General features: G+C 45.9%; 1 protein-coding gene across 1 annotated transcript in view; it reads left to right on the top strand.

The window, feature by feature from the left end:
* Nucleotides 1–7080: 7080 nt before the first annotated feature.
* The window catches only part of LOC135391140 (tetratricopeptide repeat protein 39B-like), a 62968-nt gene continuing 43413 nt past the window's right edge, over nt 7081–26635 (top strand). Inside the window, exon 1 of the mRNA XM_064621248.1 lies at nt 7081–7176. Coding sequence (XP_064477318.1) covers nt 7096–7176 — 81 coding nt within the window. The 5' untranslated portion in view covers nt 7081–7095. The remainder of the gene's footprint in view (nt 7177–26635) is intronic.

The following is a 26635-nucleotide window of genomic DNA, read 5'->3' as shown; positions in this document are numbered from 1 at the left end:
ATGAGTTCCACAAAGACAAATCGACTTATTTGACGACCTTTACTCTCACAAATTTGTTCCTTGTCAAACATTTCTATAATTAAAACGCCACTTGAACGTCAGTAATTTATTCGCATATTGTATCACTTGGCATTGCAGATACCTGCTTTCACAAAACCAGCACGTATGTGATTATTACGGGATTGGATTTCAAAGTAAGCCTCAGCCAGAATTCTCGTTGTCCACTGTTGGTAGTGTCATGAACCCCGCGATTTCCGCTTCCACACGAATTCGCAAAATTAAGGTCCCGCGAAATAGTTCCGGAACGCGTTGGGCAATCCGCTGCTCGGTGGCTTCGAGGTCGGGCGGAAAAAGTGCTAGCTTGCAAATTCCTGACGCTCAGAAAGCGCCTCGAGAGCACACGAGATTGCTACGTTTCGACCTAGCGAACGCAGTTGCTCGGAATCTGGCAATAATAATAGTAAAAAAGATCTGCCAGGAAATGACCACGCGAATCGTTCTTACGCAAGAGCGCATGTTATCTGTCGCGTATTACGCCGCTGTTACAAGCGGAGAATTTGTGGAGGGGGGGCTTTCACTGCTCCTTTAAAGCAGCGCATAAGTCATTTTTAACACCTTGTTTTCGACCTGTAAAACTGTTAAGTAGGCCAGTGGAATGCACCGTGAGAAGTCACTTACACCACATAGTCATAATTATCGTAGAAATTTAACTTAAAGTACGCCGCAGAAAACGATCGTGCGCGACGGTGGTGGAGAGCAGTACCAGCCTGTGACCTTGCGCTGACGACACACCGTCCGCGCTCGCTGATTGGTTCAGAGAAGTGTCGTCTCCTGGTCAGCTGTTCAGGGCTCTGAAGAAGCATCGCACACAGGGAAACCTCGGCTGGACAATGATGTCCTCCATGCCCACGGTCACCCTTTCAATCCCAAAACCCCCAGAGAGAACCAGGTTCACCGACTACAAGAGGAGAAAGCCCTCACACACGAAAAGAAAAAGGCAGGCGCTGACCACCACTGACCGCGTTGACGTTATGTCGTCAGGGGTCGTCCTTCTCATCCTCGTTACACCCTGCGGGGCGAGTCGAGGGTGAATGAGCGCGGCTGTGCTTGCCTACGTTTTTATTATATGTATATGTATATATATGGGGGGGGGGGGGGGGACCTGCCAGTTTTGTGCTGTTCGGCAAATTGACGCGTATCAAATGACTTAAACTGAACATATTTTGGATGGCCTTCCGTGCCCCATTAAAGGCTTAAATTACGTAGTATTCTGAAGGAACGAAATGTAATCCAAAATAATAAATAAGCATTCTGTAGCTTACACGTACGACATGCTTTCCAGTGGTAGGTTTCCTCTGCACATTTCATCTTTATGCTAGGAAAGGGATGGCAGCCGTGGCGATGCTCATCGTATTTGACAGCACTTGAATGATTGCATTTCGGAAGTGTAGTTTCTGGATGACTGATGCACATTTGCAGTTCATTGATAAATTGCTGCAGCTAAGTGCGGTTCGTGCTGATCGATTATCTGATGCTACTGATGGCATTGATGTGGAAGCTTCTATGGACTGAGGGTTCTATCGGTTTTCGAATGGGCTACCGACGGATGCGCTTTCCTAAATGTCCCCTAAGTAAAACCATAAGTACCGCAAGAGTATAAGTCGCAAAAACACGAGAAGGCACTGGAACCTTTTGCAAGCAACAAATAAACCATCATTGCACTTGGAGGACTCGGAGCCTCCGATGACGAGACGAGAAAAAGTTTATCAGAAGATGTTCAAGGTTCCGAATTTCATTTACTTGCTCTGATTCTTGTCCACTCAGACTCGTTTTGTCATGTTTTCTCTTGACCATCTAGCATTCGCTGAAGCATCCGGTATGTTTACCACATTAGTGAGTTTTAGTTTATCGTACGCTATCGCCATTGCGTACGTAAAAGGTAGTGTTGGTGCTTCAGAGCACGCGCAAAACGTAGAGAGCTTCGCGCATTGTGCAGAACCACCACGCTATCACTTACGTACGTAAAGGCGATAGCGAACGATGCACTAGAAATCCTGTTGCATACGTGCAATGAACAGAAAGGGCACAGTAACGGCAGCGACTTTCGGTTTCAATTTTAGCGACTTTTCGGGACGCCACTAGCGGCTTCCTGTGAATGATATTTGGCAACACTGCTCGGCAGTGCAGCTGTGGTGGTCGACAGGTTTAGATGTGTCTGTGTGGGCGCGCCATGGGTTCCCGACGCATATGAAGAAGCAGAAGAAAGCTGTGCGAAGGAGCGGCGGCGAAAGAAGGCTGTGAGACGGCGCAGCCAACCTGAATCGGAGTAAGCCCGAAAGGCTCGTTTGGCTACGGATGCTGTGTGGCGTTAGCGTTGTATAGGGTCGTGTGAAGGGTTGTGTAGCATTGTGAAGGGGAGTTCCCAAATGGTTTTCAAGTTTTAATGCTAACGCATTTCCGTCGGATCCACCGATGGATCTACCGTGATTTTTTTCTCTATTACTTTTAATATACCTAAAAAACGTGTTATGACGTCGTCCCACGTGAGAGAAAAGCAGTGACGTTTTTCGTCGTTAGCGATCCTAACTGGTAACAGACGACGACAACCGTGCACGTGCGCCACGAAAGACACGCCCAAGCTCAGGTACCCCACACTGTCAGGTTTTCGTAAAAGGTCGGAGGTGACTGTATGTATTTGTACCAGTGTTGTACCCGTTACCGAAATATGGTATCGCGATACCGATACTCGTTACTTGAGTAAAAAGTATCGAAATACCGATAACGATACTTCTTTTTTAAAGTATACTAAAGTATACTACTACTTTATAAAGTATTTTATAAAGTAAACGAATACCGCTACCGTTACTAAAAAAAAGTAACGCGATACTTTGCCCGATACTTTTGTTTGAAACACGAAGATGATGCAACATAGAAATACTGTATCGCTTACGTAAACAGTTTTGCAGTAAAAAGACAGCAGACTTTTATCAATAGCTCGTTCTGGAACTCGACTTCTGCCATCCTTTCAGGCCGTGGTCTCTCCGGCAGTTGGCAGAGACCAGTATGACAATTACGTTAGTGTCAGGCCCACACACCCTGGAGTCCGATTACCAAGGAATCCTATCCGAAGTTAACAATACCACAGTATATGTGAGCGTGACTCAGTGCGACACGGCAGCTAAGCAGTGGAATCCAGAGCGTACTGGCAATGACTTGACCTCTGTTCGTTGACCTCAACTCTTTTGTTGTGGTTATTTTCTCCAGTTTCTAAGAAAAGCAGTGAACATGTGTTTGGTATAGTAATTCTATAATTCCGGTTACGGAGCACTTGGACATGTCCACAGGCTTCTTGTCGAGGGCTAGGCGAACCATTGACAATGAACAAGAGTGAGAAATGTCGTCGGTGAAGAAAGGGTGGGGCACTAAAAAGTATTGGTATCGGTAACGATACGGAGATCGCGTTACCATAAATTTGTAACGGAAATACTCTTCCGATACCAATTTTAAAAAATATCGCGATACGCACTCCGATACCGAAAAAGTATCGATTACAGTAACGGCGTTACTTGTAACGGCGATATGTACAACACTGATTTGTACCTTCTATTCTGGAGTGGTTGCCCGTCCATCTCCCCCGTTGCCACGTCGCCCGTCCGTCGGCAATTGGAGCTTCTTCGGCGCTTCGAATTATCGTATTTACCGATACATAACGCGCCTCGTATGCACATGGCAAACAAGTGCCGCGGAGAAGCCTTGTGCGCTATATGTCGGTGTGAGTTTTTCCCTCATGAGCCTCGAGAGGATGCTGTGCGAGCTCTTCAATCTCACGCATTGGCCCATCCGCTGAACATAGGCGTGAACCGTTCGTTCGAGTGCCATCTTCGAGAAAACTGGGTGATAGACGGCGAGCACGAGTGTGCGAGGAGGAATCGTACCCCGAGAGAGCGAAGTGGGTCTATATAGGAATCATGGAACGCCGTTGAGGTGATCCTGGACTTATTAAAGGAAGGGATGTGAGACAAGGAGCGGCGCGAGGGTACTGAAGTCTACAACGACAGTGACTCCGTTGGATCGGAGGTTGATAGCTTCGAGTAAGCGTCGCCTCTGTGATGGATATAATGATGGACACTGGTGCTTACTGTGGAGACACTTACAGTGACGTAGGATTTACAGTATGTGTACAGGTGGGTGCAGATAAAGTAGCCCCACATTTATGCACGTATGGCGTTCCCCGCTTACCGCATGAACTTCCGGTAGCGCGAGAAGGCGCATTTCTCGGATGAAAACGAACAAAGAATCGTAGTAACCAGACTCCACGTAACGAAAACGTTATCCATGCGAACGTTGCCCTGCGTGCATCCCGATTTTCCTATGTAGAAGTCAGTATGGCTGTCACGGTACAGTTGCGTCTAGCTACCGCTAGGCGTACCAGATCTCGTTTTGTTTCTGCGTGATTGGCACCCCCAGCGGTAGGGCGATGCAACTGTGCTACACCAGCTGCCATGTCCCATTGGAAACACACGGAGCGAAGTTCGTGTTGCTAACGATTTTATTGCGCAGAGTTTGGTTACCACGATTTTTTTATTTATTTATCGATTTGCACCGCATAAATGCACCGTCGTGCGCCGCCGGAAGTTCGTACGGTATGCAGGGAACGCGCTATGTGCGACAATGTGGGGCTACTTTATCTGTACCCACCCTGTACTACTAGAGACGCTAGTTTCTAGTACTAGCCACTAGTACTACTAGAGCCGCGTGTTATGCATTTGCGCACATTAAGGCAATGGAGAAGACCTGCACTTGGTAGAACGCGATCTGGTCGAGACTCTAGGCTAGAAGTCCCAGTCTAGAACAAAGTCGCTTCCAAGGTTGTTGTTGTTGTTCTTCTTCTTCTTCCAATCAAAAGATGGGGAGATTAGCCAGGACAAAAGGGCGTAATTACGTCAGTGTGATAGTGATGAGATGTAAGGCCAGGTTAAGCTAGCGCGGGTGCCAACTGACACAAATATGACGTATGACGACTATACATGAGCAACTGAGTATCCTCCCTCCTCCTTCCTCTTTTTTTTTTTCTTCTTCTTCTTCTTTCTCTTATACGGACAGTTTTCAAATTAGCGTATTAGCATTGAACAACCGGTGGTTGACATATGCGCGACTAATTATGTTGAAAGTCTTTTAACGCCGCTAACACGAACCGTTTCCTGGAAGCAACCGCGTCGCCTGATGTGTGAGTGAGTGCGAGGTCTCTTCCGTGTGCTACCGAACCGATTGGTGTGCCTTCGCATTTGTCAGCGTCCTTTAACACGAATCATTAGTATGTAGCTTTTGCCGTCTTGATTACTTCTTGTCTAGTATTTACAGTAGTTAGTTTGCATGAAACGAACCAGTACTTATGGTATAGGCCCTTCTCTAGGGAGGTATGCATTTGAAAGCTCGCGATAAAGGAAGCAAGGAAGGTGCACGATTCGTTGAGTTATCTCGAGGGCAACATTCCATTGAGTTTGAGGAACGAATGAAAACAGAAGCTTTAACGTTTTGTGAAATAAACCCTCATTGCTGGTGTGTTAGTGTCTTGTCTTCTGTTTTTCTTTGGTCCTCAAACTCAAGGAAATGTTACCTTCACCGAAAGCCCACCAGCTCGCTTGCGCACTTCTCATCTTGATGTATCTTCTGCATAGTTTGTGGTAAGCAGTTGCTCAGTACTGTCTGTGAGTTAGTCGTTTTCCAATGTCGTCGTTGACGTCCTTCAAGTATATGGTCGAAATAATCTGCCCAGTGGCACTTCTTTTTAGTGCAGTGTGCTCAACCGCAAAAAAAAAATATATATATATAAAAAATTGCGTTACACATTGAAATCGAGTGAGCAATTTTATGCGTGGAGTCATCGCATGCGCTAGGACTCGTGCTGGACTTCAGTTTCAAACCGTAGCGTAGACGCATTTTTCCCCATTCCGTTTTCGTTGGGAGTCGAAATCGTGGAAGTGGGCATTCGTTGTAACAGTCGTAATATACGGGATCGTAATATACGGGTTTCGTTGTGATTCGTAGTGTTTCGCAAAAACGTGCATGGGTGAGTCGCACTGATTGCACACGATATGATGTGCAGGAACGCAAGGTAGTTGAGATACCCTCTTGCTGAAATATATTTTCTCTTGAAAGTTAACTGACAAAGCGGTTATTTGTCATCTCTGTTCATGTAGCTCCATGTCCAATTTGTCGAAAGTGGAGTGTGTAAGGGTCTTGTGATATCATTGAACCCCAGGTCCCCAGCTAAGCTGTTTACCATGACAGAGCTCCTAAAATAGCAAAGTTGTTTCCTGAATGTAGTCTCGGGGTGGCTCTACCTTGTCATGCACGTCAGAAATTTCACTTCAAGGGCGGATCCAGACCCTCACTTTGAGGGGCGGGGCAGTTTCTTTGTCTAAGCGCGTACTGGGGGAGGGGGAAAGGGAAATTCAATGTATAAACTAACGTTGTTTTTCTGTGTTTTTTTTTTTTTTGTGTGTGTGTGCAGATTCTCCCCCTGGATCCGCCACTGCTCTACCCGCTCTAAGAAACCTGGTATAATTTAAAAAGTTAGTGTGCGACAATCGCGTTAGACAGAGCATTCTCTAACATTCAACTTGTACCGCTATATCATGCTTTTATCTCCCATCGCGTGACTTCGTACCTTATCAAGCGCAATATCGTGGCACCCAATGCACCACAACAGTTGTGGCATATCTGCGAAAGGTTTCGCGAGTTTCGCAAAAGCAGAGCGTTTCACCTCTCCGGTTGCATTTTTTCGTGTTCGAAAGCGCGTGAAGCGGTTCTATTCCCCCTCCCCGTGACGAGTCAAAATTGCAGAAGTGGGGCAAGCGTCTCCACTCGGTCGTCTGCTACCCTCTCCCGTGACTGGCCGGCTGACCTGCCAGTGTGGCGTGGCTTCCGAACCATTCCGAACTCCCTCAGTCGGTCGCCGTACCTGAACGAGTGTAGCCGCACGAACGCGATGCCACTGCATTGAACGTCGGTGCAACTCGTGGTCCCGTGAGCTGTTGTCGTCTGCGAACTCCTCATTGCCCTGTGCTGTGGATTTTTGTGTCGTCTGCAATCATGTCCTTCTGGACGATGTCCTTGGAGAACGTCAACGAGCCGATTCGCACCATCAGTAGTGTTCCTACTGATGACGTTGATGTAAGTTTCCTTTCTGTATTTCTTTTTATTTAGTTAATTTATTTAGTTATTTTATTTTATTGCGTTGTGGATATCTTGGTTCAGCTTTGGGGATCGAATGGCTGGACGCGGTTTGGGCTGATATGAAGGAAGGTAGTATGAGAAAGATGGAGAGGATTCGGATATGTTTGCTGTGAAGGCGTCATGTTAGGGTCTAGTACGGTTTTTCCTTTTCAACTTCTTTTTACGTAGAGTGTGTGTGTAATATCTAGATTATTATGCTTTGGGGGGGGGGGGCGGATACGAATTATCCCCACCCTGAGCTCTCGGAGTGAAAAAAAGACGATGTCCATAACCAATATCACACCCATGTTCTTCGGCAAATTATGAATTACGGCTTTATATCTTTCATGTGAAAGGTGAAAGTGGTAAGAATAGCATTTTTTTTTTTCCTCGAAAGCGAAAGCGGACACTTTTGTGACTAAAGAGTGAAATGGGTTAACCGAAGAAGTGGAAAGGGAAATGTGCTATTTATACATTCCCTGAGAGAGGGAGAAACACAACAGGAAGTCTTGTACAGTGACCAAAACAGTTCAACTCTCGAGTATGTAGATCAATTACAATTATTATGACCACAATACTTTAAAATAACTTGCGTAAAAATTTTGAGTCATAAACACTGGCAACATAGTACTTTTGAATTATTTTTATACAAGTTAGGGAACTTTCTGGTATGTGTGTACACGCAACGAATTTAAATTTCGCGCCACATATAGCACGAGCTCCCAGCGGATAGGTAGACGTCCTTGCTTGTTACGCAGCATAGAATAACGGATTATCTGAACGATGAAATCGAAGTTTAACAATTGAGTAATAGTTCATCTATCCTTGCGAACCTAACCCTTTATGGAGGTCAGAAGCGTGGAAGATAAAGATAACCCGCGGAAGAGTGACATTGTTTTGCAAGCGCACGCTACCGGATCCTGTCGTATATCAACTTCACTTATCGGTACTCATCATACCACATGGAAGATCGCTAGAGATACTCTAACCTCCGCTTGATAACCTCCATCGGACGTTACAATAATCTTGTTACCCTGCAACACTGCTAGCCGGATGTGCTAACAATGTTGAATTTTTGCAAATGCCGATCTCGAAAGCCAAGGACCATCAAAGCTGTCGTCGCGCGAATATCTCGAGGTTACCTGTAAATTTCGCAGTGCACTATTTCAACAGTTATGTCGAAGCTTTAATCCAAAATGTGATAATTTCCTGCTGGAAGGTATATATGTGTCTGAAGCTCTTTCACGAGGCAATGCTGAAAGAACTGACGAACTTCCTCACTAGTGACGCAACCTAAGAAGAAGCAAAACTGAGTCCCCCTTGTTCCTTTACTCCTTCCTGCTGTCCTCTCTCCACCTGTCCACGTCTGTACGCCGCACATAGCCACAGTTCCTTCGCGGCGCTAACACAGGATTTCAAAAACGGAGCAAATTGGGGAGCAGTTAACATCTTCTAGTCTCTTAAATTGCAGGCACTGCACATTTTAATCCCTTGGTCCTGTAATTTACTCCGTGTAAATAGTCCGTGAATTCTGCATACATTTTCGGGCATTTAGTCCCGAAAGGGACTAATGGATGTCGCAATGCATCTAATTCCTGAAAGCACTAAAATTACTCTTTATTATGCTAGAGTGTAGGGTACGTACCCATGCTCCTTGGGGTACCAAAACGAATAAGAAGTCGTCACGGCGCATTGCGTAAAACAGTGCGTGAGTTCCGGGCATGCCCAGTGACGACCGCGTCTCTCTCTCTCTCTCTCTCTCTTTAATTCCGTGTTAGCGGCGTACAGACGTGGAGAGAGGACAGCTGGAAGAAAGGGGAGACGGGGGACGTATGCGTCCAGGGCCGACTTCATGGGGCAATTAACTGTGCCGACATCCGTCCGGAAAGCCCGTGGTAGGATTCGACCCCACGACCTTGGGGCTGTACCACCAAAGAGCGAGTGCTTCCGTCCGTCCACTCGGCCATGCCGCTGCGGTGGTACCCCATGTTTCGGTTTAGACTCCGCAGCGCTCGGGGTACCCCATATTCTAAAAGCTCACCACATCGACGGGGATCGCCCTATCGGTTTCCGGAAACGCGTCCGCTAAGAGGATGACCTCCTTATGACTTCCTCGTGGAGCAAGGGTGGGTTGCTACCGTAACTTCTTCCTTCCTTCTCGAATAGCTCGCTGATATTACAGCTGACATACGATGTGGGCTGCAATTGCGGCACAGCTATTTTGTATAATATCTTCGTAATCCCCTCGTACACACCGTAGGAGGCTCCCAGTTTTTCGATGAACACATGAGAGGTGTGTTATTAGACGGAAAATGGGAGTAGTTCTTGGGCGTGTTGATCGGTTATTTGGTGATATCGGAGTCGGGTTCAGGAACATTCTGCGTGAACAGAAATGAATTCAATGCACATGCCTCAAGTAACATATCCCGCAGTCAGCAGTTTCCTTTTTTCAACGATATAGTGCATGGCCGTGTTATGCATTGTTCTGGGGTGTGGTGAGGAAGGGATGTGAGAGGGGACTTTCTCCTCTCATGGTGTAATTGAAATGCGAATTATAAGATAGTGGTTACGAAACAGTGCATTTGGCAACAAGACCCAGTAGTGTAATAGTAAAGACCTTGCTTATTGTTCGAGCTGCTTTACCACGGGCGAAAAAAAAATATATGCAAATTGTTACAGTCAAGACGTGCTTTAGATACCTCAGATATCACCCGTCGACAAATAGAAAATGCAACGATCCGGACCAGGAGTATAGATTGAAGCAGAGGCTCCATGCCGGGAGCTGCTGATATTTTGAGCAGACTGTACGAGATATTGGATCCAGAACAGCGGTCCGGATCTGGAATAGATTGAAGCGGAAGCTTCACACTGGGAGCAGCTGATATTTCGAACAGAGGCGCGAACTCGCCCATATTTCGAACAGTCTCTGTTCGAAATATCGGATCCGGAACAGCGATCCGGATCCGTAGTAGATTGAAGCAGAAGCCTCATGTCGGGAGCCGCCGATATTTCGAGCAGGGACTCGAACTCGCCGATGTTTCGAACAGTCGCTGTTCGAAGTATCGTATCCGGGTCCGGAGCAGGTTGAAGCAAAGGCCTCATGTTGGGGGCCACTGATATTTTGAACAGACACTCGAACGCGCCCATATTTCGAACAGCCCCTGTTCGAAATATCGGATCCGGAACAGTGATTCGCATCCGGAGTAGACTGAAGCAGAAGCCTCATGTCGGGAGCCGCCGATATTTCGAACAGAGATTCGAACGCGCCGATATTTCGAACAGCCCCTGTTCGAAATATCTGCGGTTCCCGATGTGAGGCTTCTCTGATTCAACCTCGGAAGTTATACGGATATAGTCGCCTTGCAGGGACAACTTTTTTCAACGCGGTGACAATCCCTTCTTTACGCCAAACTCTCTCATTTTCGTCTGCAAGCTCTTCGGTACAAGGAACCGATATGTGAAAGTAAGCGAGGCAGTTATCAGAAGTATCCGTTACCTAGGGCTCAGTCACAGCTTTCCTCCGTCAACGCATGTCTCACCTCTTTTCTCATTCTAAAAGATATATCGGGTCACTCCAAACGGAAGTTCTACCCGGGTGTTTCCCTGAGTTGCTGTAACCGCGTTATCAGATCCGCTACAAACGGTCCACATGTGCAGCAGGTGTTCCATGACCGGAAAGTTAATTCACCGGATAAACGTTACTTGCGGAGTTCGAATAAGCCACGAAATATATAAGGTCGTGCGCGGGAATCAGTCAAGCACAATCCGGTGTATGAACGGTACAAGGCACTTGAAACAGAACTTCACTGAATAACACACTCGCAGCCAACCATCACCTGAACTGCAGAAAATGGGAGGCGTACGCCGTTTTGTGACACTTACGAAGTTATAATAATCGTCACAAAAGGCGTACGCCCTTTGGTTCTCAATCAATCAATCAAGCGTACGCCCCGCGCTTTCCACAAATCTGCAGTGATAACGAAATCATGCCGCGTATTCACGCGAGTGACATCCCCGCGGATCATTCCAGTTGAAGAAAAAGTATGTTGAGCATTCGCACGGCGCAGGAATGTTCGGAAGCGGCGTACCGCTACCGCGCACATTGCAGAAGACACCATCGGTTCAGCTGTCGTCTGCTACGGAACAGTCTATCGTCTGCCACGAACTGTCGTCTGCCACGTCTTGCCCCTTGATATTCCCCATGGTTGGAAGAGCGTGAAAAGACGTGACGTTGAGCGCTCGCGCTCAAGAGGCAGCACAAAGCTATATGACGTTCTGTGCATCTTCTGCTGGAGCACTCTGGGGAATCTCGCTCGTGCGATTATACACTGCGCTATTCAATGGTTGCACTTGAGCCCGTTATGTGGCTAAGTTTTGTTTTAAGAATGAAGGAGTTGAGAGTGGAAGAATAAACCACCTTTCCTTGCAGTTCCGAGCATTTCCGGCGAAGAAAACGAAAGCGGGATTGGATAGTTCCGAAAAAGAAAAAAAGAAACGCTTTTTTTTTTTTTGCGTTGGAGGAATAACCGGAGCAAGACAGGAAGTTTTGTTCTTTTCTTCTTTTCTTTTTTCTTTTTGGCTGCGCTCCTAACTTCCTGCATCTTTCCCCTCCCCCTTTTAATTACCCTCTTTCTCTTCATATCTGCCGCGGTTATGGGCGAACGAAAAACGATTTGTCAGCTGGTACTTGCGTGACACGTGATTTTCATAGGTGAGAGGTAAACGGGATAATATTAATTGCGTGCGTTACATGTTATGAACTTCGGATCGAGGAAAGTGTGGCGCAAGAATATATGCAGTTGATGTATATTCAACGCGTTCCTTCGCGTTATTGATTTACTGGACGCTTACCTCGTTGGCGTTTAGGCAATTTGTGTCGTCTTCCGAGTTCACAAACAGAAACCGAACAGTGGAAAGAAAGTCATGCGTAAGTGCTGAAGAAAAACATCTTCCTGTTTCTCTTCGTTTTCTATTACAATTACAACTTCGTTTCGCGTGCAGCCATAGAGCTTCGGCTTAATTTTTTCCGTACCTGTACTTTCTGGCTTTGCACTGCGGCCTCCACGGGTGTCGCTAATACCGTGGAACATACCGATGTCTCGCAGAGACGGAGTGTATTTGCCGACCCAAGGCGTGTGGCTGTCCTGCGCTGCGCTGAAGAACAGCAAAAAGTTCGAGACGGCCGTCTGCAGCTGGGACGGTAGAGCTGTATTCGTACAAACACTCGAAACATGTCGGGAAACGTGTGTGTGTCAGTACCATAGAAGCAGAACATGTTCCTGCATCTTAAAGAACGCAGTTTTCATTGCTCTAGGGACAACGTTTCAGACCACAATTCTTCCCTTCTTCGCGCGTGACCCCTTATTATGTCCGATACAGCGTTCGGTAAAAATAGCCTAACCAAATACGCGTCGAAATTCCGGTTCTTCCATTTGCCTCTAAGCCTTTCTCTTTGTGTACCTCTTTCTCTCCCGCTGTATGTGCCCTGTGTATATATATACCACTTCAGGCCCTTCCTCGTCGTCGCGGAGCCTGTTTCAGTCTTGCCACCGTCGTGTCGGAAGTACAAGTGACGACTACCTGTTTTGCGAACCCAGGCACGCGGCTGCCGTAGACATAAGGGAACGGGGAGAGGTCTCTCTCTGCGGGTCTATACATAGTTCGTTGTGATGCTTTCCTTACAACTGAAACTCTTTCTTTTTTCTTTTTTTTTTTTCGAGTGCTATTGTTCTGTCGATACGTATATGTAGTCTGTTTTTACAAGGTTTGCAACATTCTCATTCCTTTAGAAGGTCTCTAAAGTTGTGATTTCTTCTCTCCGGTGTCGGACTGGCCGTAGACATTACCAGGAAAGTTTCTAGTGCCGCGATACGTCCACTCCCAAGCACCACGACATATTGGCCCAATCATGGCACAATATTGGACCAATATTGGCAATGCCGGCAAAGATTGCCAAGATGTTGTGCTGCTTGGGCTGTTACCTGAGGAGCTGATTGGCCCACTGCGTTGACATGGGCCTCCACAACGAACGGGTAGAGGTAATATTGCTGTCTAATCCATATACGTAATGTCCTCGGTAGCTCAGTCTGTAACGTGCTGGCTTGCTGAGCTCAAGATCGCGGGTTCCATCCCGGCCGAAGGCGGTAGCAATGTGTGGGAGGAAAACATTCCTTCCAGCACCGTGTGTCGGAGATTTCCGGCGCACGTCAAAAGAACCCCGGGTGGTCCAAATTATCCGCAGTCCTACCCTGTCGCCACACTGCCTAGACAGAGCTTACGTGTAATATCATGGTACCATTATTATTAATCCATACGTGGGGGTAGGTACGGTATCTCTAAGACAGCTCACATCCCGAACACAGCGCCTGTCCGACTACAGTGCAGACTACCAGTGCAGAATACGAGCGATGTCGCCCATCTTTGCCGCGTCCACACGAAAGCGATAGTTCGAGCGTCTGCCACCGACAGCGCCAGTGTCAAAATCAGATATCAGAATCTGATTCTTCGCACAGCCAACTGTGTGGTGCAACATGCGGAAAACGGCGTAGGTGTGCCGAAAGCGATTTTGAGGCCAAAACGTTCCGGTTAGGTTACGCGGAAATAAATAAAGGACTCTCCGGATGTCGTTCAGCTAATGGTTTCCGGAGTGGTGGTTTGTTCTTTGATTTTAGTATTGCCTAGTTAATTTGCTTGGTTCGTTAACATTGCCAACTGTATAGGATATGGAACAAGACGTGAGGCTCGCCCACATCGCATTTCAAGAATTGTTAGCTTATTCCTGTGTCAGTGACCTGTAAGACCTCCTTCTACGGACACCTTGGTCCGTTGGCACAAAAACTGTGCTAGGGACCTAAAGGGAAAGCCTTAGCCACAGTGTGCTTGGCACAAGCTGGAAGATAATGAAACTTAGGGCTACAGCGCGTGTTGAACGCCGTTGGAAAGCTGCGCGACAGAAAGTTGTTTACTACCCCGCGCAATTTTTATGCAAACTGGCCCTCAGGTTAACGTACGAGTCATATTTTGAGCATCCTTACCTAATCTGAGCGACCCTTGTGAGATATGTGTAATCCTCGAGATGAAGGCAGAGCGTCAAGGCCAATAGACCTCTCCCTGTTTGTAAACAAATGACGTCACAGTGTTCGACAGCGCCACCAATTTGGTAGAGTTGAACTACGCTTGAAGCTAGGGGCGAACAATTAAGGTCGCACCCGAAAGCCACGGTCTTGAGGGGATTACGATGGTCCCTCAAAGGGACGCGACCTTCGGTCCTTCTTTTCTTTCAATAGGGGGCAACGAACAAGTGCCCATTCGTGGAACCCGGCCCTCCGCTTCCGATTGGTTTCGGTGTCAGTCTGTCTACCAATGTCATGATGACGTTTCTCGGGTAGAGGTCTATTATATTGAGGCCGAGTATATCTTCCCTCGAGCCCCACGATGGAGATCATCTGCCACATTATACCGTAGCACACAAAATACTTCTCTCTACTTCTGTTATTCAACAGTAGGTATAAGGTAGTCGGAAATGCGTCCATGGTGTGGACTTTCTCTGTCCACTACTCTCGATTTTATTCCATGAACTAAATTACGTAAGCAACGATAAAGACACCATCTGGCGAGGGGTTGCCGGGTGTTAACTGAGAACACTGCAGATTCTAATAAGGGATGTATGTATTGCGAAGTTGAAGGAATGAGGATTTAGCAGATTCGCACTGTCCATGCTCCGTAGAGGAGTCGATTGATACACACGGCTTACGGAAGTAACAGGAAATGGCGGGATTCCGTTTCAGACATTGACATTCATTTTTTAGAGAAAAACTGAGCTTCTCCGCGTCTTTGAATTGAATTGCAAAAAACGACAAAAGTGGGTCAAAGAAAGCGCAGTCGGAGCTCCCGGTGTGGGAGTCCCTCTGTTCTTTCTTTCTATTTTATTTTTATTTTAAATTTTGTATCGTATGAGATAGGCCTACGGGAGTTGGTACACATACGGAAGTTTTGTCACAAGTTCCGTACTTTGCTTTTTGTCAAACAAAAAAGAAAATAATACAAATTGATGAACCCAAATGCACACGAGCAGGGAACCTGGTACATGCTGAGTAGAAGCAAACCCGATACAGGGAAAGGGAGACGCACAACGAGTTCTCCTGCAGCTCTACTTTACATTTTTTTGCTTTTCCACTTCATCCAATCCAATCCAATCCACCTGCAGGACTGACGTCAGTATCACAACAGTACCTTAACTTCCGTATAATGGCACTGTGCGTGAATGACTTCCTTTACGGCCTATCAGCACGTTGTTGTTTGTTTCTCGAAGAACCTCATAGATCAAACTATCTCGAACTGTCAGGTATCCCTTGCTCTGTTACGCTAATGGTCAACATCCCAACACACAACACACCGTTATTTCATTCCACCTGCTCTAGCAGTTTCTGCCAGTATGCCATCGTACCTCGCTCGGGACGCATTCATATTCTTTTTACAGCTTTTTTTTACCCATAACCCTCAATGTGCAAGGTGCTGCGACAGTCGATTAGGGTCACCTGGTGAACGACCTCTTCTTCCGGTATTCCTCGAGATCTTTATTTCGAGAGAGGCTGTCACGCTACAAGACGTCTGCGGGTAAACGCGAAAGCAACTGTCAAACATCCTTCCAGCAAATCAAATTGAATTTCCTCCCGCTCATAGCCAATCAGGTGCTACGGCCTAGTTTGTCGGAAGAGCTTTTTTTTTCTTTGGATTTGCGCGCTACGTGTTTTCTGTCTGGGCCTCCTCTCGACCGTCTTCGTTCAGAACCATGATGGCTGGTTAGCCTGATCCCGTTCGGTGTTCGTTTCACTAACAATAGATTCGATCGCGTTTAATGAATAGCCTCGAACGACAATGCCTTTCAGTATAAGTCAACTCTGACAGGTCATACATCAGAACAGAATTACACGGCGCACACGGCCATTTTGACATGGTTCCCACCGACCACCGATGATTGGTCGCAAACGTCAGTAGGCAAAGATGCCCGTTTCGTGACGTGCGCCAAATTCACCAGGCGGTACCGGCAGTCTCTGTTTCTTTTTTTCTTTGTTTTTTTTTTTAACTTTCGGTTTTCTGCCCTTTGACGTTTGCAGTTCAAATGTGTGTCTAACACGGGGGCCTCGGCGCCCAACTTTCTCTCTCTCTCTCTTTCTTTCTTTCTTTCTTTTTATACGATAGCTTTATAGGGCCAACCACCATGTAGGTTCGTCCGTGGCTTTATAGGGTCACGTGACATCACGTGATCGCCAGTCTACTTTTGCGGTATCCCGAAACTGCATGTGTAACCACCATAAGAGAAAAATAAAATAAAATTAACGATCCCATAAAACATTAAAAGAAGTGCAATAAAAATGTAATAGCACTTCAGGAAGTGCTCCGGCAAAAATCTACCGCTATCCATGACCCCATAAAACTAAGGCATTTAAACCCGTTTTGCGAAATGCCCAAATCTGTGGCCCTCCTCGTTATTGTTGTTGTTGCTGCTGCTGTTCTTACATACTTTCGGACACCAGAGTCCACCAGCTTTACACGATTCTTTAAATGATTTCCATGTTATATATTTCTGTTTTTGTTTATATTTTTTGAATATTGCAAAGACTATATTATTGTTTTCTTTAACTCGTATCTGAAGACGAAGCGCTCTCAAATACTTGGGCGATCCTTGCTTTGTTCTATTACTGCATGTTCTTGACGTTCCGTCGTCCTTTGTTCCCTTTCCTTCTTGCATTAATCAGTCCTTTTTAAAGATAAGTACCGTAGTTTTCGGTGTATAACACCTATATGAGCGCGTGCGATATATCGACACATTTCCGCATAAGACCGCCAGTGACGTTGCATAACACGCAGGGTAATGACGTGTCCAAATCACGTTGAAATCAGCGGGTGCGTGTTATACATGATGCGTGGTTATACACCGAAAATTACGGTATTTCGGTGATTTTCGGTGCCTATACCGACCTGAGGCACTCATGGAATGAATTGAACTCAAGTTCAATGCGACGCACTCCTCATTCAGCCCGAATAACTTCCCCGTCCGGAGTTGATAATGGCCCGTTTATACTGCACCCATGACCGTGTGCGGATAGCCGTATTACCACATAGCATAAATACATGAAATAATCCTGAAGCGAAAGTTGTCCGTCTACCTGTTGTGTAACGGTGCCCCCCGTGCGGCCTTGTGCAACTCTTCGTGACCTTAGCCTGCGAGTATATGGCACGGCTGGTATTCTATTAATGCGGGGATATAATTCGCTGACCCATCTGTTTGTAAACATTGAGTGCAGTATGGGAACGCGCGGAAACGTTGAGGTGATTTATGCCAGTTGTGTTCAAGGTCTCCGAAGTGCAGCTGCTCCGGACTTGTACGTGGTAGCTTACAAATACGTTTAAAAGGCAGTATTTAGTGTCTTGTTTTGAAGTATCCTATTTAAAATCTATCAAAATTTATTTAGTATACGATGGAAATTGATGTTCTGAGGCTGGAACAGGCAAGAATGACAAACACGCAAAGCTTCAAGTGCCTAAGAAGTAATCCAGAAGATGTTGGTTCGAGTCCTACAGCTGGCTAACCTTGTCATTGACTTCCTTCCTTCCTTCTTTATTTAGTATGTTATTTAAACTAATAAATAAAATTCAGTAACTTAACTTAAATACTTTTTGGAAGTTTCTCCTCCACTTATTTTTTCGGAAGGCGGGAAGGTCGAGAAAAAGATCCGCGTATTCTGTTTTGGTTGGGCACTATGCCACTTCATGTACATGCCAGGGATTTCCCTACACCACCCCTCCCCCAAGAGGGGGTGTACACCCTCCCTGCATTTTTGCAATCCCCCCCCCCCATTTCAATTTCTCAGGTGACCCCACCCAGCTCGGCCACCAACACGTTCTGGTAGTGAGTCCGGCGCAGTTACATCCTGTACTGTCAACCTTGGGCTGTAGGACCACAGCCATGCAGATGATCGTACCATGCATTTGTCCAAAATCATTTGAAAGTGACTGTTCAATGCATGTATTGCGCTCATATACGAGTAAAAATGCGTGCGGATACGCAAACATCATCAAGAAGCATTTGCGCCCAACTCAATCAAGCGAGGTATTCCGCTTTTTTCGTCTAAGGTTTTCACCGTTGGTTGATATAGGTATTCAGTGAGCTTCGTGAGATAAGGTGCTAGTCTTTTTTTGCTTTGTCGGTCGCGTGACTATCTTAATCATAAATAATCTCAAATAATGTTGGAGTGGAGGAGGAGGAGTGTCGTTGGGAGGAACCCGAGAGGTCTGTATGTTTCTCGGGAAGGGAAAGGTTGTGGAGAGGAGGAGAGGAAAGGGTGAAGTGGAAAACCAAGCGGAATCCGCTCGGGGGGAGGATAGCTGCGTCCATGGGCCGACTTCAGGGGAACTGTGCCGGCATACGCCTATTACACATCTGAGGGAAACCCAGGAAAAACCCCAGACGGCACAGCCGGCCCGCGGATTCGAACCGCGGACCTCCCAGTCTCCAAGCGCACGCGTTACCGCTGCGCCACCGGAGCTGCAATCAGCATTCTAATGTACTGAGTTCTAACGTAATAACATGCGCAAATAAAACGCGAAAGCTGCGCAGATATGTCACCATTGTGCCACGATAGTGAGTTTCTGGGGAAATCACTGGTACATGCACCGGGCTTATGGACATTCTATGACTTGCTGAATGTGTGCTGTGTGATTCAGTGAGTTCCTACCAGTGATTCCGACATTTTACACTCACTTCGTTGAAACTTTTGAACTATACATGTTGAACTCCATCACTTGAACTCGTTCGTCTGTTTGTATTTTTTGTGTGTATGGCGGGCTACTGTCTGTAAGCGTCCTGGCGCAGCCAGTTCGACCTCGTCGTGACTCGTATCCCCCTTTTTGTTTTTCTTTATCACATCACCATCACGTGCACGCATTTCATCTCAGATCTTCCGGGGTGCCTCCATCATCCTGCGGCGTAGCCTGCAAAAGCGGGCGGCGTCTAGGTTTAGTGCGTATACGCGGGACAGTGTGTTGGCTGGAAGAGCACGTTCGTGAATCGCTCGCCGTTGACAACGACGAGCGAGGAGGCGAGCGCGCATCCCAACATGGGGTCCGTCGAAGCCAGCGAAGAACTACTACATGAATGACGATGCGATGAGGTGATTCACCGCAACAATTGCGGTACCATACCAAGCCTCAGTGCATGTGGCTTAATATATGAGTGGGATGATAATGAAAATGATGAGGCATACACACTCGCTCACACATAAGAAGAATGTTTCATGGAGCAATAGCAAGCACAGCATCCTCTGAGCACCGCATCGGGTATCCGCGTGGGCGGCATTAGCGTGCGAGACGACCGCGGAAGATGTCGCGGAAAAACGAGAGTAACCGAACGATATATATATATAGTTTGAGGTAAAAGGATTATCAAATGGCCACGAAGTTTTACAGAAGTTGCAAAAATAAGACGCGGAAACAGATTTTAGGGAAGTTACAAACACTAGTTTATTACATAGCTAAAGTTATAGCTAAAGTTATAGTATATTACGCTAAAGTTACGTGTGTTACCGTGTACGTGTACCGTGATGAGACGTTAGTGGCACTGTCGAAACGTCGACCCCTTGCCCATTTTACTTTTTAACGTCTCCCTATGTAATAAACTAGTGTTTGTAACTTCCCTAAAATCTGTTTCCGCGTCTCTTTTTTTTTTTTTTGCAACTTCTATATATATATATATTCGCTTTGTTTTGTTTGACAGTAAATTTCACAAATTGTAACTTGATAGTATCTTGAAAGTAACGAGTTAATTTTATGAATATTTAGTATTGTACACAAATACTTTTCATGTTGTGTAATTAGTACTGTACTTACTTCCTTATCTGTTTTTTTTTATTTTTTAGTATATTGTAAAAGCATACGGCAGCATTTATATACGGTATAAGCGATCTTTACCGCTCCATCCAGACCTGTTGCTGGATGATGAGTCCCCTTAACCCCCCCCCCCCCCCCCCCCACACACACACACAACGTCAAGAGGCTGTACACCTTCTTAAGGTGATATCGGTTAAGTGAAATGTTTTTGATTTACTACGACTTTTTATGTATTTTAGTAGCGACTTTTAGGTACAGATTCCTCGCTCACAGTTTTTCTTTTCGGCTTCATCATTCAAATGTAAGTTTTACTTCATTCACGTAGAGGTCGAGGAAGACGAGAGCAGACGGAAGGAGAACGGGGAAGGAGGAAGCATAAATATCCTTTTGAATATTCACAAAGGGGGCTTAATCACTTGCACGCGTTACGGGCTAACGAGAGGTGGGGCACTCGTCGAGAAGGGCACGTGATAAAACACGTGCGCGTGCCCCTCTTCGCGCGATACGTGAATGGCGTGCTGGGGTATACGTCACGAGCAATGTGTCACGTGCCCATCTTTTTGAATTTCCTGCCCGCCTTTTTGAATTTTCCGCCACTCGTTAGCTCGTAACGACCGTAACGACGATGACGCGATTAAGCCTTACAGGCCTTACGGGCTAAGTGAAAAAGGATTAATTTTAATCCATCAAAGGGGATGAAATGCATTGCCACAACCACTAGTCCTTTTCGTGATTGAACCCGTGGAGGTTTTCACCTCCATGCTTCACCTCCATAGTGAATTTCCCCATATCATAGTCAAGATTTATTTATTGTTGTGGTTGTTCACCACCACTTTTTTTTTTTTTTTCATGCAGTCAATCAATCAGATGTTGCAATCGCTCCCCAATTTATTGATTTCGCACTCTTCGAGTGTGTCATCATAGATCAGGAACACTACAATTCACTCGCTCACCGCTGTTCAACATTGACCACAGTTGTCCTCGCACCAAGAAAGTCCAAATGGTCCATCCATCCATGCATCCATCTTTGACTGAATGCGATTTACTGACCGCAGCTGTACATGCTTGTCGTTCTGTAATAAACCTTGTTATATGAGTCTACGCATACTGTCAATTACAATACGGGTACGGACGTAAATATCCCATTTATAAGGCCATCCTGAAGAGAGCTGACTTATCGACTGTCGTCTGCCGCCTTATTGGCTCTGCGTCATGTCTGAAGGTCAACAAAAACAAGAGGACACGCTGGTAATAAGGTTCGCCGCTATTTTGGCCACGGTAACAACCAAAACACTCACCGTCGCCGGGCAGATTCCTGCCACTATACCTCCGTACTAATTCACCCTGACCGAATCGGGCGATCCGTGTTGTTTTTTGTTTTTTATTTGTTTTGTTTAGACAATACTACCAGCCGATAGGGCCACAATAGGAGTGCTTACACAGGCATCAAGAACTGAAGACATTTGCACAAAAGACTAGGTCTACTGAACATACAACTCTAAAGCTGACATAAAAGAATCAATATTGGAAGAGCTAATTACACTCAAAGGCAATTTGTTCCTCTCACGAATAGTACGGGGGAAAAACGAAAACTTGAAACAATCTGTGCAAAATCTGAATTCAGTGAAAAGTCTGTCATGGGTAGATCGCAATGCACGATTTGAGTAAGGTATCACATACTTCGATTTATCTATGTGAAACAAGCCTTTATCAATAGAATACAAAAGTTTTAATCTTTTATATAAAGTTTATATAAAGCTAATATAAAGTTAATATAAAAGTCTATATAAAGTTAATATTAAGTTTAAATTTTTAAAGTTATGGGCACTTGTCTAAAAATTTCCAAGTCATGCCCGCTGAATATTTTCCTCAAAATTCGGCAGATTGCGAAAAATTACGGCTTTCCTGAGAAAAGAGAGAGTACATCGTACGGTATAGCCTTTGCTTACGTTACAGATAGCGTTGGTGGTTCTGCGCAATGCGCGCGAAGCTCTCTTTCCGTTATGGGCGTGCGCAGAACCATGAACGCTATCCCTTGCGTACGCAAAGGCGGTAGCGTACGATGTACTAGAACTCTAACAGCTCCAGTGGCATAGTGGTTAGGGTGGCTGCTTTCCGCGCGGAGACTGGGAGGTGACATGGGTTCGAATCTGTCACCGGCTGTCCTGCCTGAGGTTTTCCCTGGGTTTTCCGAAGACTTTCCAGACGAATGTCGGCACAGTTCCCCCTGAAGTCGGCCCAGGACGCATACTAACCCCTCTGCCCCCAACTCCTTCCTGCTGTCCTCTCTCCATCTGTCCGCGCCTGTACGCCGCTCATAGCCACATTTGCGTCGCGGCGCTAACACGGAGTTCTTAAAAAAACTCTCTAAGGAGAGAAACCGTACACTGCTGTTTCTTTCGCTCGCAAGTTACGAACGACGCAACGCGCGAACTTCCGCGGAAAAGAATTTTTTGCACTTTATTGGCCCTTTAAAGCGAAAGCGTTCGGTCGATATCCGGCCGTATTTCGAACCGAAACTGCAGTTCTTACGCGTTAAGAAAGAAAGAAAAGAAAATAAAGAAAGAAGAAAGCGATTTACTCATCCTAAAATATAGAAGACGAGAAGTGCTGTTCAGCGCACAGTCAAACACGCTCAGAAATTCTCGACTTCCTCGTGCATGTTTGATTTCTTTTTACGCATCTTCCTTCGTTTCTCGAAAGCGTCGATTCCGAGCTAAGGAAGATGCTGGAGGAGACTGGACTTTCGAAACAGGTTTCATGGCCTCGTTTCGAGAACAATGAGCCTCAAACTCAAGAAGCCAAGACGTTTAGGCACTGTCACAGCGAGACAGTATTCTTCTGCACGCGGTGACCTAAAAAAAAATACACGTGCAGTCCGACACAAGGGAACCTATACAGGTACCGCAACATAAATCAAATGAGATTTCTTAATAAGCAGCTGCAAAAAAAAAAAAAAAATCACGAAAGGTAATAGCGAGGAAAAATTGACTGCATATTTGAGCATTGTGCCAAACGCGCTTCATGTCGGAGAGGGGGTTATGACACCCGTCTCTGCCGGTTTCTCTGGCATTTTTGACCTGTTTTGGAGGTGATATAATGCGATAGAAAAAAAAAAAAAAAGTGGAATTTGGTCTTTTTTGCAGGTGTTTGGGGGAGCGGATGTAGTAAAATCTTTGGGATATTGGGAGGGATGTGGGGAGGGGGAACACGTAACCACACCACGTGGTCGCAAGTAGAGTCCTGATTGGCTCGTGGATTCCGACGAATAACTTGAACTTTCCCGCGGGGGGCGCCTCCCGGTTCGCCAACGTGGGTACACTCTTAGAAATGAACTTCACCACATAGCACGCTCCTAGCCAACCATCATCCCGAATGACAACGTTCTCGCCCCTGATTTGCTGAAAACGGGAGGAGGAGCCTATTTTGTGCACATTATGCACGGCACAAAATAGGCTCCTCCTCCCGTTTTCAACAAATCTAAGGCGAGAACGTTGTCATTCGGGGTGATGGTTGGCTAGGAGCGTGCTATGTGGTGAAGTTCATTTTTAAGAGTGTAGCGTGCCTGATAACGCGTTCAACGCGTACAACAAACTTTCCAGGCACATAACCTGTCGGGAACAGTCTGGGTTTCTTCTCGTCGCGGGTGGCGGGTCGGGTGGGAACGGGACTTTAAAAAAAAAGTGCGGGTTGCGTGGTCACGTGAAGGTCGGCCCTGCAAAGCTATCACTTTAGTGCTGTGGCAAGCGCTTACCCTTTTAGTGATTGGCGAAAATTTTTGCCAATCAGTGCATAGTTCTTCTCGCAAGCGAATGGCAACTGACGTTCTGAGGCAATGCAGTTAAATGGGATGCTGTGCTAAGTGCCTGCGCGGTTTTTATTTTCATCTTCATTTCATCATTTATTTCATCGGAATGGGAAACTAGGCGCCATTATTTTGAAATCGCACTTGACACACAATGATAGACTTGATACATAAAACGGAAGAATGGAAGTAATATTTCCCTCGATTCATGCCCGAAAGATACGTCTACACCCAAACAACGGTGAATGGAGACTACAATGCGTCGGCTGAATCGGACGGGGTCTATTCACACTGCATGAAAGGAGAAGTTCCTTGTGTATCACACCGATCTGTCTGCTGCTCCAAAATGCGCGTCCACCCGTCATCTGACACGCATGCGGGAGTTTTTTGTGACATGAGCTTTTGGAGAACAAAGCGTGAAGAAAAGAACTTGGTGAGGACATACACAAACACTTTTAGCGTGTCAGGATGGTGTTTTAGGTTACGAGCATTCGAGATAAGTAAAAAGAAAGAGAAAATAGGTGTTAGAGGAAGAGAGGAGAGAGAAATAAAGCATCGACATTTTCAAAGAAGGTGTTTCGTATGCGTCCCGCTTCATAATTAGGACCTTTTCTTTTTTTTGGGGGGGGGGGATTCGTTTCCACCCCCTTCCCGAAAAAAACGAAAAGTAACTTTGCAAAGTGCGAATTCAGCCACCAATACCGGCACTGCGGAATGCTAAGCACTGCAGGCTCAGCATGGCTGCTTCATATCTTGTGTTCATCTAAAATGCGAGAAGCGCTTTATTATTATTATTATTATTATTATTTTACGGCCCGAAAATCTGCTTTTCCACCCGATATCGCCTGATTTTACCCTGTTTGACGGCTCCTGGATAAAACCCGATTTTCGAAAAATATAAAACCCGAAAACACAAGGACCTATATTCATTATCCGTCGCTCATATGCGAATAAAAAGTGAGTAACATGTTAGCGGGGATGGACATCGCATACGTTTCGTTGTGTACTGGCTACATTGAAGAGAAACAACAGCTACAACAGCTTCCTCACGCCCAGGGATTAGGCAACACGTTGTTATTGAGCACACTTAATTATGTTCCCTTAGTCGTGCCGTGTTACAAGTAGGCTAACGGGGTTCCACCCCGTATGAACAAACACGCTGACCACTTATTTAACGGTGTCCCTCTTCGAGGAGGCTGACGGCCTCCTATTATACTTACAGGCTCCCGTGACTCGTTCTTTAATGGGTGGCGCAGGAAATAAGCCTGTAAAAGTAATCAATCCCCATGAGCTGTTCAGATCACAAGGGATGTGAGAAGAGTTACGTGGTTGGTTCCCTTGTGTAGGAATCGCCCACTACACGCCTTTAAATAGACCTCTACCCGAGAAACGTCATCCCGACGTTGGTAGACAGATTGAAACCGAAACAAATCGGAAGGGGGAGGGCTGGTTTCCACGAATGGGCACTTCTTCGCTGCCTCCTATTGAAAGACGACTCGACGACTTTTTGAGCGCAATCGCTCTCAGTCCGACGAAAGGAGGTTCCAAACCCAGCCCACGGAGTGATAGTAGAAAAAGTGACAGTTCCTGAAATTGGGAGAAGGAAAGTGCGATCCCAGCGAAAGTCGGACGCGATAAGCCATACCTGTGTTATCTCTTTCTGCGTTGCAGGTGTGGGCTGGGTTTCCAACCTCCTTTCGTCGGACTGACAAGGATTGCGCTGAAAAATTTGTCGCGCGCTAGCTCCGTAGTGCATGATGTTCGGCTATTTTTTCTGATGGGATAGCCCCTGAATATCCCTGTCAATTATCATTAATTTGAGTAAATTAGACACGCTCTTCACATTGGTGGGGTAAAAAAGTGACCTTTACTTGGCAAATTTCCGACTTCAGTTCACAAAAATTTAGATAATTAAACTTACGTTACACGACGTGCACATCAGGAGGTGGCAAAAACCTAGTAAGAACAAATGCCGTTGACCGCATGATTCTAGGTGGTGTAGTTTTTTCTATTATAATTCAATTACACGTTTTCTGGAACACCCTGTATATCAGCAATAAAAGTGTCAACATCCACACACAACAGCTACCGCTGAAATTCGCGTTACACAGTCGTAACCGTCCTGGAAGTGTGTTTTAAATGTTTTCTCGGCGTGAATTTTGACGTTTGCGGACGAACTCCAATATTTACCTTATATTTGGAACTTTGGCTTACATATTTCAATACGCTTTTTTTTTTTTTTTTTGTCGAAACATTTCGAGAACGCAGGCCGAAGGAGTTTATTATATAATAAAAATAGCGCACTGAGTATTACCTTCTGTGCATTAACATTCTGTATTAACTTCTTTCCTGTTTGTATGATTGTTTTTCTCTTTGTTCGGGCTCTATTTTTCCACCCACAACGCAAACGCGTTTTGGAGTAACCAGTCTTGACTGGGTCGGGACTGGCATCTCTATATTTTTCTTTCATTTCCAGTTCCAATTCTGAACATTATGCTGTGTATAATTCCTAATTTTCCTTTACTATTCGGCCTCGGCCTTTCAATGCTGTATACCGTTTCCGTACGTGCAACGTTTCGTACGTGTACGAAGCGCGTCTACGTTTGCACAGCTTGCTGAAAACCAATCAGAGACCGACACCTGGTCAAACTTTCGAAAGGAAGAACGCCGGACCAACACTTGCCGAAAGCAAGCGGCTCGTCGTCCGTTGATTGCTGTTTGATG

This window comes from Ornithodoros turicata, chromosome 4 (genome assembly GCF_037126465.1).
Source record: "Ornithodoros turicata isolate Travis chromosome 4, ASM3712646v1, whole genome shotgun sequence".
Taxonomy (NCBI): Eukaryota; Metazoa; Arthropoda; class Arachnida; order Ixodida; family Argasidae; genus Ornithodoros; species Ornithodoros turicata.
This window is presented reverse-complemented; position numbering and strand designations above follow the sequence as displayed.